Source organism: Patiria miniata, unplaced genomic scaffold (genome assembly GCF_015706575.1).
Source record: "Patiria miniata isolate m_02_andy unplaced genomic scaffold, ASM1570657v1 HiC_scaffold_10, whole genome shotgun sequence".
Lineage (NCBI taxonomy): Eukaryota > Metazoa > Echinodermata > Asteroidea > Valvatida > Asterinidae > Patiria > Patiria miniata.
This window is the reverse complement of record NW_024037048.1, coordinates 5,042,927-5,055,906: the sequence shown is the minus strand read 5'-3', so window position 1 is coordinate 5,055,906 and position 12,980 is coordinate 5,042,927. Positions and strand designations below refer to the sequence as shown.

The 12,980-nt window shown below is 38.9% G+C and overlaps 1 protein-coding gene across 1 annotated transcript in view; it reads right to left on the bottom strand.

The window, feature by feature from the left end:
* The window catches only part of LOC119735995 (polyribonucleotide nucleotidyltransferase 1, mitochondrial-like), a 35,404-nt gene extending 26,312 nt beyond the window's left edge, over positions 1 to 9,092 (bottom strand). Inside the window, exons 1-6 of the mRNA XM_038209982.1 lie at positions 8,875 to 9,092; positions 7,186 to 7,246; positions 5,824 to 5,898; positions 3,962 to 4,067; positions 3,709 to 3,758; positions 2,476 to 2,539 (exon numbers count right to left, since the gene is read on the bottom strand). Coding sequence (XP_038065910.1) covers positions 2,476 to 2,539; positions 3,709 to 3,758; positions 3,962 to 4,067; positions 5,824 to 5,898; positions 7,186 to 7,246; positions 8,875 to 9,059 — 541 coding nt within the window. The 5' untranslated portion in view covers positions 9,060 to 9,092. The remainder of the gene's footprint in view (positions 1 to 2,475; positions 2,540 to 3,708; positions 3,759 to 3,961; positions 4,068 to 5,823; positions 5,899 to 7,185; positions 7,247 to 8,874) is intronic.
* Between the last annotated feature and the right edge of the window lie 3,888 nt (positions 9,093 to 12,980).

The window sequence follows — 12,980 nt, the reverse complement described above, 5'->3', positions numbered from 1 at the left end:
TCAGAATACAGTGTAATGCTGCTATACCGAACACCGCTATACTGAACATTCGGTTTTATAACACCTCACCCACAGATTCTGTGTCTTGATTGGCCGAGAGCAAGTCACATGTTACTTTCTAATTTTGCTATCTTTCTGTGCACGGCCAAAAGTACTATGCGCATAGCAACCAAAGAACTACATGTATACCATTAGTAACCCAAGTACTTTTTCCACGGCGCGGTTTTTGTGTGCAAATGGATGCTGGTGTGCGCGTTGCGCATTGCGCGTAGCGCGTATTGTTCCAAGAGAGAAATACATTTTCCACCAATTTTGTATTGAAATTGAAGTTTATTTCAACTGTGTTCAGATTTAGATAATTAAAAATATTAAAATCAAGCAGAATCGGTGGGTGAAGTGTCATAAAACAAATATTGAATGCTTTATCTCGTGGTGGAGTAAAACTAGCCTCCCTCTGTGATCCATGGACAATTCTATTTTCCCTCGGCGATCACCTTGGGAGGCTAGTTTTACACCACTCGAAGCATTCAATATTTGTATAATACCGAACATCATCCTTGGCTCCCGGTTTTAATGTACAAAACATACCAAACATCGTTGTTGAAAAAAGTCAACAGATTAACAAAAACCTACCGGTTGTACATGTACTAAACACTGTTTGGGCCCCTTTTAATTGCCGAACATCAAAACCACCCATGGTTACATCGTGTTTGAATGTTGAAGAGTGATATATGGCCATTGTTTCCCCAAGGAATAATAGGGAAAACCACCCGTTACTAAAGTTTTGTGACAACTCCTTGTGTGGTGGCGGGATGTGAGAAATGCCAGTTCAGTGACTTCACTATTGGTCAAAAGAGGGTACCGGCGGTTCAAAATCGCAATACCGAACGATTGTTATTACGAACATTTTTCTGTGGATCCCACGATGTTCGTTATAGCGGCGTTCCACTGTACTGCCAAAGAGGGGGTGCGTTCCACTATTACGTAAACAATGCTGTCGTTTGGCACGTTGGCCAAGTTTGCCCATTTGCGCAAGTGGGGTCAGCTGTTTGCCACAAATGTTGGCAAATGTTACCAACCAAAGCAAACGGTCTTCCTGAGTCATTAGGGCTTGTCTCAATTTTATACCAGGGATGAGTTTCGGACTTTGACATGGATATTGTATCAGGTATAATTTGAAAGATTCTGAACAACTTCCCCGCAATGAGGTTACCAGTACATGTATTGGTGAGTCGAGCAGTTGCTTATGCAAGTCTCCCCGGAACGTGTCCGGGACAAATGCAGAGTTTCTTCCAGACAAAGTGAATGATTCTACCAGCAACTTGTCCGGAACTCGTCACGGATATGAATTGAGATGGGCCTTAGTAGCCATGTTGGCCCAATTTGCCGACACACACAATGAACAGTAATGATTCTGTCGGTGCTGACAAGTATATATATTTCTGTAAAAAAATTGACTTCAAGTCACAATTAATTTCTCGAGGATTTAAAAACTGCTATCCAAACATACTTGTAGGATTGGCACACAGGGCCCCGCCTCTTTGACAGGAGCTTTTCAATGATTTTATCCTTCCATTTGGGGCCTAGCTAGCTAGTCTGGTTCCCAGACCAAAATATTCTGACTATTCCTGATAAATCTTAGGTCCGGTAGCCTCCAGTAATACATTGTATTACAATTTACGTCACGTGACTAAAACGGGAGGAATTCCTCCTTTTTCTGAAAATTTCCAAAGTTTTCCGAAGTCGTTTTGTCGACAATCGGATAGCGCCCGAGTATTTCCGAGTACATGATATAGGTTTAATTAACTGCTAAATGCTTATTAATTTAATTTTAAATGCATTGATAATTAATATTCATTGCTTTCATTTAGAAAACTTGAAATTCAATGACGATTTTGTGCATCAAATATACTCGGATCGTATGGGCTAACTTTTTGCTGCGTCATGTATAATTTTGAATTTGACGACCGTTACCGAGATTTTCCAAAACTTGGTCTTCATTCAGCTCCGCCTGCTAACAGTGCTATTTGGGTGCCTAATTTTGAAGATTCCAGATCAACATTAGTCAATGTTATCTTACTGAAACATCAAACTGTATTATCATAACTGTATGATATTACGAAGCAAGTGATTTATTTAAAAATTTGATCAGAACTTTAAAAGCTACAAGCGATAAAGCGAAATCGGAAACGAAGCCGAGCTTTGCGAAAGGGCCATCAATGTCGTCATGTTTATTTTTAGCCACGGAGGCTGCCTGACCTATAAGATTCATCAGGAATAGTCAGAATCGTTTGGTCTGGGAACCAGACTACTAGCTAATGAATGCAGAAATATTCGCGTGACTGGAATGCAATACCAAGTTGTTGATTTGGAGGATTTTGGGATAAAAACATGACTGTCCAAGGCAGACTTGAAGAAATATTGTCTGGGACCTTTTGAGGGAATGTCAGGAAAAGGTATTTGGTGTCAACTCACCGGCATTTATACACACAACATCCGGATCGTTCACGCCATCAACAGCTAACAGATTACAAACTACCTACAAATAATAATAAAACATTTGTTAAAGGGAGTGTACATCATTGGCTTTTGCGGTAATTTTCAGAAATGAACTAGTTGAGGGGTTAGTAAAATAGATCAAAATATTCTTACACTGACATGTTTGAAGTTTTGTGTTCGAAAATGCTATAAAAACCAAGACAAACAAAAAATGTGGTCTGGTTCCCTGACTCCACTATTATGAAATGTATCAATTTATAGATGCCGGAAAATTGTAAGGTAAGGGAACCTACACCCGTACCAATAGCAAACAAAATTTGGACTGAAAAGAAATAGTAAGTTGAAAAATAGTTGAAAAATAGTAAGGTTTTTCCAACGGTGGTCAGCCGACCACCGTTGCAAATTTATACAAAAATACCACTTTTCTTGAAAATGACTTCACACCGGGTGCCATAATTTTACAGGATGCTTTAGACTGTCATTTACCAACATCCTAGTAAGGTTTTTCGTAAAAATTTGGTAGTTTTGTTTTTCGATGTTTGCAAATGTTGTATATTCCCTTTAAATAGCGCATCATACTGACGTCCCAAAGCACTTTACGCAGATTTAACAAAAATAGCAAAATATTCTTAACATTAAAAATTAATGATCAAAGTGATCAGAAAGTGCTTTTAGAACACAAAAGTCTTCAACATGGATTTAAAGTAAAAAACAAAACAAGACCAAATTCCAAATTTAGGCTATCAACAATTTAAGATCATGTTCCATCCCTCAAAGACACCAATTGTTTTTTTTTTAATTGGAATTAACAATTTCAAAGACTTTTTGTGGATTTAGTGTGGTCAGAATAAGAAAGTGTATTCTAAAAACAATGGGGAGTCAGGTTGGCGTAGCAGTTCTTTCCCCGCCTTCCATCACTGTGACCCAGGTTCGAATCCTGCCTGGGCCAATATGTGGATTGGGTTTTCAGTCCCTACCTGATTCCGTGGGTTATCCCTGGAATATTCTTCTGGGCTTTTCCTCCCACCTCTAAAACTGTAATTTCTTCTCATTGTCTTCTCTCCACAGGTTTCTTCAGGCTTGCGAGCTACAGTGCCTAGGGCGCTTTTGAGGAATCCTTGGTTTCATTACCAGAAATAATTAATAATAATAATAAAGACTTCTACAATAATAACAAACTTTTAAATATTTTTTAAAACAATTACGTACCTGTGTTTCATAGAAATAGCCTTTCGGAAACAATGGTCGTATTGATCTATCTGTAAACATAAACAAATATTACCATTTACAATTCATCAAGTTAAAATACTAAAATTCTTAGGAATCTTTTTAGAGCATACACTTTGTAACTTCCGAATAAGTCAACATTTTTGAGATAAAAAATAAATCAAACGTTAGAGGCTACATTTATCAAGTAATCAATGCCGGAGTTTTGATATCGATGAGAAGATTTGGCACTAACCAATCATTCTGCTTCTTAGAATCTCCAGGTCGGTGTTCCCCATCTCTCGTCTCAGGTGATTGGTGGGAATTCTACCTGCAGCTGCGGCTTTCTGTCTGTAATCCACCTGAGGATAATAATCATAACAAAAGCCATCAAAACTTTTGCAGTGAAATCTGTGAATAATCGACCACCGAGCTTGCGGGATCAGTTGGCTGGTTTGAATCTGATGTACATGTAGCAGCGGGTAACGCAATTACTTTATTCAAGGAAGGGCAAAACCTAATATTGATTTACATCACCCCGACACAAATTTCATCTTGTGAATAGTTGAATTGCGGTACCCGCTGCTATATGTACATCAGATTCGAACCAGCCAACCAATCCCGGTATTAAGACGTCTGCACTAGAAAACAAGAGGTCGTGGGTTTGAGTCCCACCCTGAGTGATTTTTTTTCAAATTTCAATCGGGAGGTAACACACTGAGTATACAGTGTTTATAGGTCAGTGAAGAGCAAAACCTAATATTGATTTACATCACCCCGATTTCCATCTTGAGAATAGCATATAACTTCGTTTACCACAAAGGAAAAGTCTGTGCTGACAGTAAGCGTATCTCATAACTATCAATCTTTAAAAGCTAGGAATTTGGCTTGCGCACAAGTGTACAGTCTGTAAAGTCTATGGAATTTGTGCTTACAAGGTTTGCGCAGAATATTGAGTGGCTCAGATTGGAATGGGAGGAATATTATTGCAAGGAAAAATCTGGACTTTTTTTTTATGAGGCGAAGCCGAGTGAAATGGAAAAGTCCAGTTGAGCGATAATATTCCTCCCATTTCACAATTTTAAGCCACTCGATATTTGTTTTACATGTATAACTGACATAGATCCTTGTCATTTGATTTACAGTAAAAAATGAACCTATATTTCAATGCAAAATTGGTGGGAAATGTATTTTTCTCTTCCGAACCACCCCTTCATAAAATGTTTGAACCCAACTCTGTAGCTAATGGCTCTTGGGAACAATACGCTCAACGCGCACACCAGCATTCATTTGCACACAAATACAGTGCCATGGGACAAGGATGATCCTAACTGTTGAATAGTAAATCCCATTCACCGTGGGCGAATGGGACTTTTTGAGCCCCTGCGTGAATGGGAGCAATAATGATTGAAACGTGATCAAAATGACAGGGATCTGTATGTCAGTTATATAACTGGCACTATGCTAGCACAGTAAGCTCAGACCGTTGACCATACTACATGTAGCTTCACTATCTGTCAATAGTGCCACCATTGGTTGATTGCGCCGCCATCCCTTTATAGTTCATGGCTCTGGAAGACTGGTTTTTTTTTAAAGTGAAGTAAAGTCAGAGATAAAGTACATTTCTGCGCGATCGAGTGATAGCACAGATCCACCGATCACGCCCAACATACATGTATATGTGTAGAATTCCATAGTTAGCAGAGGGAAATTAAATTGGGCCCAATTCCTCTACAGCAATAGTAAGCTACACACCACATGCAAAGGCAGTGCCAGTATTTGCAGCATGTCGGTCGCTGAGTGAAGCCCGGCCACAATGTTCTCTAATAGTAAGTAAATATTAACGTGATCCAGGGCCCAATTTCACGGCGCTGCTAAGCACAAAAAGTTGCTAAACACAAAAACGTCTGGCTCATAAAAGCAGGTTATCAGCCAAAACTCCATGTGATTTTCGTGCTAAGCAAACAACAGCTGAATACTAATCACGAGCAATATACATCACATGGAGTTTTGGCTGGTAACCTGCTTTTATAAGCCTGACGTTTTTGTGCTAAGCAAATTGTTGTGCTTAGCAGCGCAGTGAAATTGGCCCCTTGAGGTCACCACATGGATACTTACGGTCAAAGGGAGAAAATTGGTTGAGGTGGGGGTCTTCCTGCCCACAGCCGTCACAAGAACTGATGTGTCACCAAGCTACAACAGCATGACACAATAAATATAGATCACATAAATCGCAAGCAAAAATCACAGATATCAATTGGCAAATTGCCAATTATCAATTGGATCAGGTTAATATCAATAACTTTGTTATCTTACTACGTAAAATAACTAATTTATGTACTAATTGAACTAGGCAATTTCAAGCGAAACATTCTTTTTTTTCTTGAATGAAACATATTTCTTCATGCGTTACACAAGTTGACAAATAATTGTTTACCTTACGGATGAAAAACAACTAGCACCCACACAGCTCGATTTTTTGGGGTCGCAAAAGTGCACCCGAAAAGTCGTTCTCGCACGCATAATACAGGAATAAGGCCAAAAAAAAAAATATTTGGTCTCTGGTCAGACCAAAGTTCCGGAATTGACGCGGCCACGCGGCTTTTTTTTTTTTTTTTTTGCTTTTTTTTTTTTTTCAAGTTTGGATTGTACAGACAAGGTGGGGTACTACTTTGCTTTTTTGGTGTCCTCATGTACATTGGTGTCCTCCATAATTTGCCTTGGTGCTTTTGATCATTTGCCTTGGTGCAATTTCCCATTCCTTGGTGCTCTTTGGTAAAAAAAAATTGAGGAGGTGCAGAAATAGAGGGCGCTGTTGGAGCTACCGCGGAACATTTAAGAAAAAAAAAGATCGACGCGCATGAATTTTGAATTAAAATTGACGCGCGCGCTGACCAGAGACCGACTTATTTTGTTTTTTGGCCTAACACAAAATGCCCATTTTCTAAAGGATAGCTTTGTGGATGTAAATATCCTACTTTTAAATGTTCTTTCCGATTGACATTATTTTGTTCAAAGTGCATTTTTGTAGCCCAATTGGGCTGTTCCAAGATGCAGTGTCACTTTAACCCCAACTCCCTAGGCCTTTTTGCTAGGATGTAGCCTCAAATCCTGCAAAATCCTCCAATTGGCCTCATGGAAAAATAGCATATAGCCTCAATCCTGCAAATTCCTCCGCTATTTTTTTAATATGGTCCATTGAGGAGTGACCACTGCCTGAATCCTGCACAATCCTCTGGCTATGGCTGTCAACAGGCTGAGGCAGAGGTAGTGACATCCTTGAGCAGTGCGGAGGATGTCAAGTATAATCAAGGGCTAAATTTATGCACGGCTGAGCATAAACAACACAACGTCCGGCCCAAGACCTTGACACAGTGCGTACTTCGAAATCAGCAACCCACTTTTGCCATGTAACCTCAATCCTGCAAATTGCAAATTTTAATAATGAATACTTTAAATGTTAATTAGAGGGAAAATTACCTGAGCCACAGCACATCCATCGGCAAATCGCGCCAGTTTTCCAGTGGACAAGCGAAGTATTCTACAAAACGATGAAAGAATACACTGTGAACTTGTGAATGCATGCAGTAGCAAGGAGTCTAAAAATAAACAAATCCTTAAAGTCCCCTCTTTTTCACAGCTTTAAAAAAATTCCTTGCAAATATCTCAACATAGATTAAAGTTCATTAGCTTTTCACCAACAAAAAAAGAGAGTTATGGCCAATTTTTCAATCTGTCCATGGTCTCAATTGTCATTTGTTAAGAATGCAGGGGTGTGAGTGACCACTGATAAAAATAGCTGAAAACAGCTGAAAAAGGTTTTTAAAAAAGCTGAACTTTGGAAATCTCCTATACTTTTGTACACAGCAAGTGAAAGAAAAAAGCTGAAATCCAAAATTAAAAAAAGGCTGAAATCCGCTTTAAAGTTGCGATTTCACACCCCTGAGAATGTAATGGATTTAGGGTGAGGGCAGTTTAGCTATCTTTAATGTTGTAAACTTTCCTTATTTATTTATTTGGTTCTTTTATATTTTTATTTCGGCCTTTGTTCTTATTGTGGCAGTCAAAATATCAGTCACCTTTGGACAAATGAAAAAGCGGTACTTGTATTCAATTTGCCATAACTCAATAAATATTTACCCCATTCCAAAAAATTTGGGTGTTCAAAAGCCAATGAAAATACTCTCTAAATGTGCTTCGATATTTGCAATTTTTTTTAATACTGTGGAAAAGAAGAGACTTTGAGGGTTCCTTTTGTTTTTTAATCACCCTGTTGTAATGTAAATGTACAAATATCATGGCACATACATCATACATGAACGTGTACCACAGAAAAGGCCAGAGGGGCGTTAAACAAAACATGAAGTAACTTGTTGATCAAAATCGTTGGAAATTTGTGAAGTTTTGACTTGGGGAAGAATTCCATACACATGGACATCACTTATCACTGACACTTGGCCTACTAAAACTATCTGCAGTGGCGCACCCAAGGGGGGGGGGGGGGACTCAGGGGAGCTCGGGGGAGCTTGAGCCCCTTCCCCCCCCCCCCCCCTTCCCCCTCCCCCCAAGGTTGTTATTTTTTTTGTTTTAGTCCCACAATTTGACCTTGGTGATACATGTGATATGTATGTGGCCTACTTTTGAGTAGTATTAATAATTGGGGTGTAAGTTGCGCCACCGTCAAAAAAGTCCCCCCCCCCCAACAAAAACCCAATTTGTTGAAAAAAAAAAAATATCAACAAAATGAAAAGAAAAAAAAATTGTGCGCCCCCCGGCCCCAAAGCCAAATCATGGGTGCGCCACTGACTACTTCTAGTTCTAGAATTAGAAGGCTTCTCTCCGGAGAGAAGCCTCCTAAATCTAACTCTAGAAGTACGCCACTGACTATCAATCTGAAAGCAATAACATTAGGAAAAAATTCCGTACAATTAACATGATTAACATGTCCTAAAAAGTCAAAGGAGCAACTATAGAGTCAAATTTAGCAGAGAAAATATTGAAGCATTTACTGAGAAAACAATTTTTTTTTCAATTTTTCAGGCCAGTCTCATAGGGATTATGCACAGGGCGTCAACTCGGAATAAGTCATCGTCAACTCAAGTGATGTAAATATGCATGGAACTTGGATTGAAGTGAACCAATTTTGCCATTCGACAGAAATAACCGTACTTATCCCCAACGTTTGCTTCCACCGAGTCCGTATCATCTACTCCAGTTACCGGCTTCATATGCCTCCATCTCCTGGGACCAATTACCCATTGCCGAGAACAGTTCTTGCACCGCCAGAAAAGTCTTTTTAACGGTAGGAGAACAGAGGTTTGGGAAAGCGTGATTTTGGTCATGGAGGCCGCCATATTGGTATTTTTGAGCAAATGAGGGCGCTGTAACATTTTAACTTAATCATTTGAATGTGAAAAAGTCCGTGATTTGTGAACTATTTTATATCCCTATTTTATCCCCAACATTATGTTCAAGTACAACAGAATTTACAGAAAGCGAAATAGTCTTTCACGGCACCTCAAACCTAAGAATTTGCAGAAAAAAACTGATGTTTACGATAATAAAAAAAAGTTAGTTGTACAGTAGGCCTGGGGTGTGAATGACTAATTTTTTTTGGGGGGGGGTCGGCACACTACACGACAAGAGGGCGCTGTTCATGATAGAGGGTACATTTTTATGCAACTTGAGAGCTAACGGTTAACCTTACATCCAAACGGCGCATGTAAAGCTTTATGTTTGTTCTCCAATTTTCAGTGATATATTTAAAACATTTGGGCTGTTGGAAGGTTAGAAAATAACCTTAACATCGGCATTTCTTCCTCACTACAAAAACCTGGGTGATGATGTAATGGCCCATGCCCCTCCTCTGCCCAAAAGGTGGGGTCTTTTTAAAAGTTTTTTGAAGTTTTTCGAAGCGATTAAAATATGTACATCTCCTGAAGCATTTCAAGAAGCCGATAAGTTTCGAGCGACAAGAAGATTCAAAAACAACTTTAGAAGCGACCAACCGAGACTGTTTAATAACGATCCAGAACCGTACTTCGATACTCAGTCATTGCACACACATATTGCGCTCCGAAGTTCGATTCGTCATTAACAGACAAGAACAGGCCAGACGATTTTGTGACAATGGAGTTCCATTTCGTTAACAGTCAGAAACTTATCTTAAATGAGAGACAAACAAAGCAAGGCTGTTCGCGAACAATTTGGACAAAAATATTAGAAAACGTATCGGGGAAAAAACAGGTTCGGTCATAGATAAGATACTGGCGTTTTATATATCCACGTAAACCGACCGGTAAAGATCTTTAAGATGTATACCTCTTAAACGTAGATTTGCCTAAATGGCTAAAAAAAAACAAAAAAACAAAAACAGTCGATCATTCAAACGAAGACCAAGAGTACATTGGAAGCTTAGATGGTGTTTAAGAACTAGTTAAGTTTTCCGACAATGTGAAAAACAAAATTGACCACCCAAATTATTAGATTCACGAAGATACGGAATATCAATACTTATTACTTATGTTAATAACTAAACGACGGATTAAACTTGAACGATGTTGATTTCCCTATATACACTCGTAAATCAGATACCCAGAACAAAAAATATGAAATAATCTGGTGATTTACGTAGTGGGTATACACGGGAAAAAGATAATTATATCCCCCCACGCACGTATCTGAAAATAAAAATGCAGAGCCATAGTAAAAATGGTCACTATACTGTGAAAGACTATTCTTTATTATTTTTTCACACTGTGCAGACCACAACGGTAAATAATATTTCTGCTATAAAGAATATCGCATTTTAATTCGCAAGCAAGGTTCGACAAAGACGAAGATTGCCAAGGCTAGGAATGGATATAGGCCTAAAGCCGCACTCAAGATTGTATTTCCAAAAGACAAACGGATTAAAAATTAAGAACCCTTACGTTAAACACGCGCCAAGTGTCATTCAGGCTACAACAAGTGTCATTCAGGCTAAACAACAATACCTGCCAGACTACGACCCAGACAAGTAGTCTTCGTATATAGCCTATTATTGTATCTCCATATACCAATAAAGTATACGGTAGGGCCGTGAGTCAATAACTATCTTATAATTACAAACAATATAAATGGATAAACTCAAAGAAACTTAATACGAGTTTGGACCGAAAGTCATTGTTACGACTACATCTTCAAAACACGAGCGTCATTTTTCACATGCACGAGCTACATTAAATCAGAAAATAACACCATTTACACCGCGTCACAGACTAATGACTGTTATTAAGTCTGTTAGACACAAAGAAACACTATTTAATACCATCTGGTATATAAACACAGTATAGCTTTCAGTCATTTTCCGTTCGAGACCCACAGAGGCAGAGACGCCACAACTCACTATGTACTCTCGCTGCTAGATTGACAGCTAGACATTCATTTCAAAATATCAGTTGCCATGAAATCAATAAAACAAAATCAAACCCCTTTTCAAAAAACGGATCTACCCCAATTACATTGTACTGGAATCTTGTCAGTGCGACCAACACCAAAAAAACCTAGACGGAAAAAAAACGGACAAAAACCCGGAAAAAATGTACTCCTTTATTATTATTATTATTATTATTATTATGCATTTAGGTACGCTATTCATAGTATAACTATATCACAGCGATTACAGTAGTAATGAGCAATATAACAACAAATCATTAAACATTATACAAACAAAACAACAATAATACATCAATTGGGAAAGAGGTATGTTTTGAGGATCTTCTTAAACACATCCACTGATGGAGCAGATTTAATATAGGAGGGAAGTTCATTCCACTCCTTAGCTGCTGTAACAGTGAATGTACGATCTCCTGCCTTACTACGAGTCCTGGGAAAAGTTAGCCGAGATGGATCTGCATTGGAGCGAAGATTAGTACGCACAGGTTGATACAACTCAAGACACTCATTAAAATACTCTGGGGCCTGATTATGAAAGAATTTGTATACAAATAAAAGAATCTTAAACACAATCCTCTGTTTAATTGGTAACCAATGAAGCGATCTTAGAAGAGGCATGGCATCATGACGGCGATCCAACTTAAAGATGACAAATGAAAAGGGAGTTTAATTGCGTAAACTGCGGAAGAAGATTAACAAATCCAGAAGGTGATAGACAACCACCTCGTCAGGGGCAAATACGGTGGCGCTGCGCATGCCTAATTCAATACAACATTCAAACTTTAAAAAGATTGTATTCTGACACCCATCATTTGTCACAATCTTGAACGTTAGAATGTACATTTGATTATGCCAGGCAGTTCTATAGGCCTACTCACGACGGCAAATTGACGCGCATTGCTAAAAGAAAAACAATCCGAAAGGTAGTAGGCCTGCACGGTATGTACTTGTATACATGTCATTTTCAATCAATCAATCGAGATTTATAGACTCTTTTAATTTGATGGCGACGTCGTTAGATAAATTGATCAAAGCTTGTCCAAAAGAGTCGCTTAACTTTACTCAGAGATTATTTATACCGATGTGCTTCTTCAAGAAGGCGTTTATCCGTAGTATATGGACTTGTTTGATATATGTAGGCCTAATCAAACCTTCTTTTATATACCAATGGTCCAATATTACAGTAATCTCAAAGACGATGACGTCAGAGCTCAACAAATACAGCTGCAAACTTTAACGTGGCCAAATATAAATATCACGACTTGTACGTGACTAGACTCATGGTACTTGGGAGTCAACTGCCAGCAACCGTCTCTATTGGCGCTCTGCTGTCTATAACGGTTTATCCTCCTCAAGACAACTTTACATTGATGAATGGGAGAGACGTCGTCTCCATCGTCGTTTGCGACGGGATGGGCCATGATGATGATGACGTGACTAGACAGACACGCTAGTACATTTAGTTGCCGGTGTATTTGAGAATTTTAGGCAATTGTGTAAAATCGTCTACAAGTTAGATCCGGCTAAATTATTGTTGCTCAGCCCCGGGTTATCGCAGGCGTGTAGCAAGGACATGTTTTCCCCTTTGCTCACTTTATTTCCAACCTGGTTTCCAATAGTAAGCCTTCGATAGCAAACTTTCTTCCTGTATCGTGATTCGATACCGCAATTTGCTAGTAATGGATTAATATCGTGTAGTTGGCGTTGTTATTTCCAACGTGCATTACGTGTTTTCACGATTATTGTGATTATAACGTCCACGCCTTCTCAAAAATACTCCTTTTCTTTCCAGTTTGCTCATATTAATAGGAAATGTGATACTGCATATTGGCGGGCCA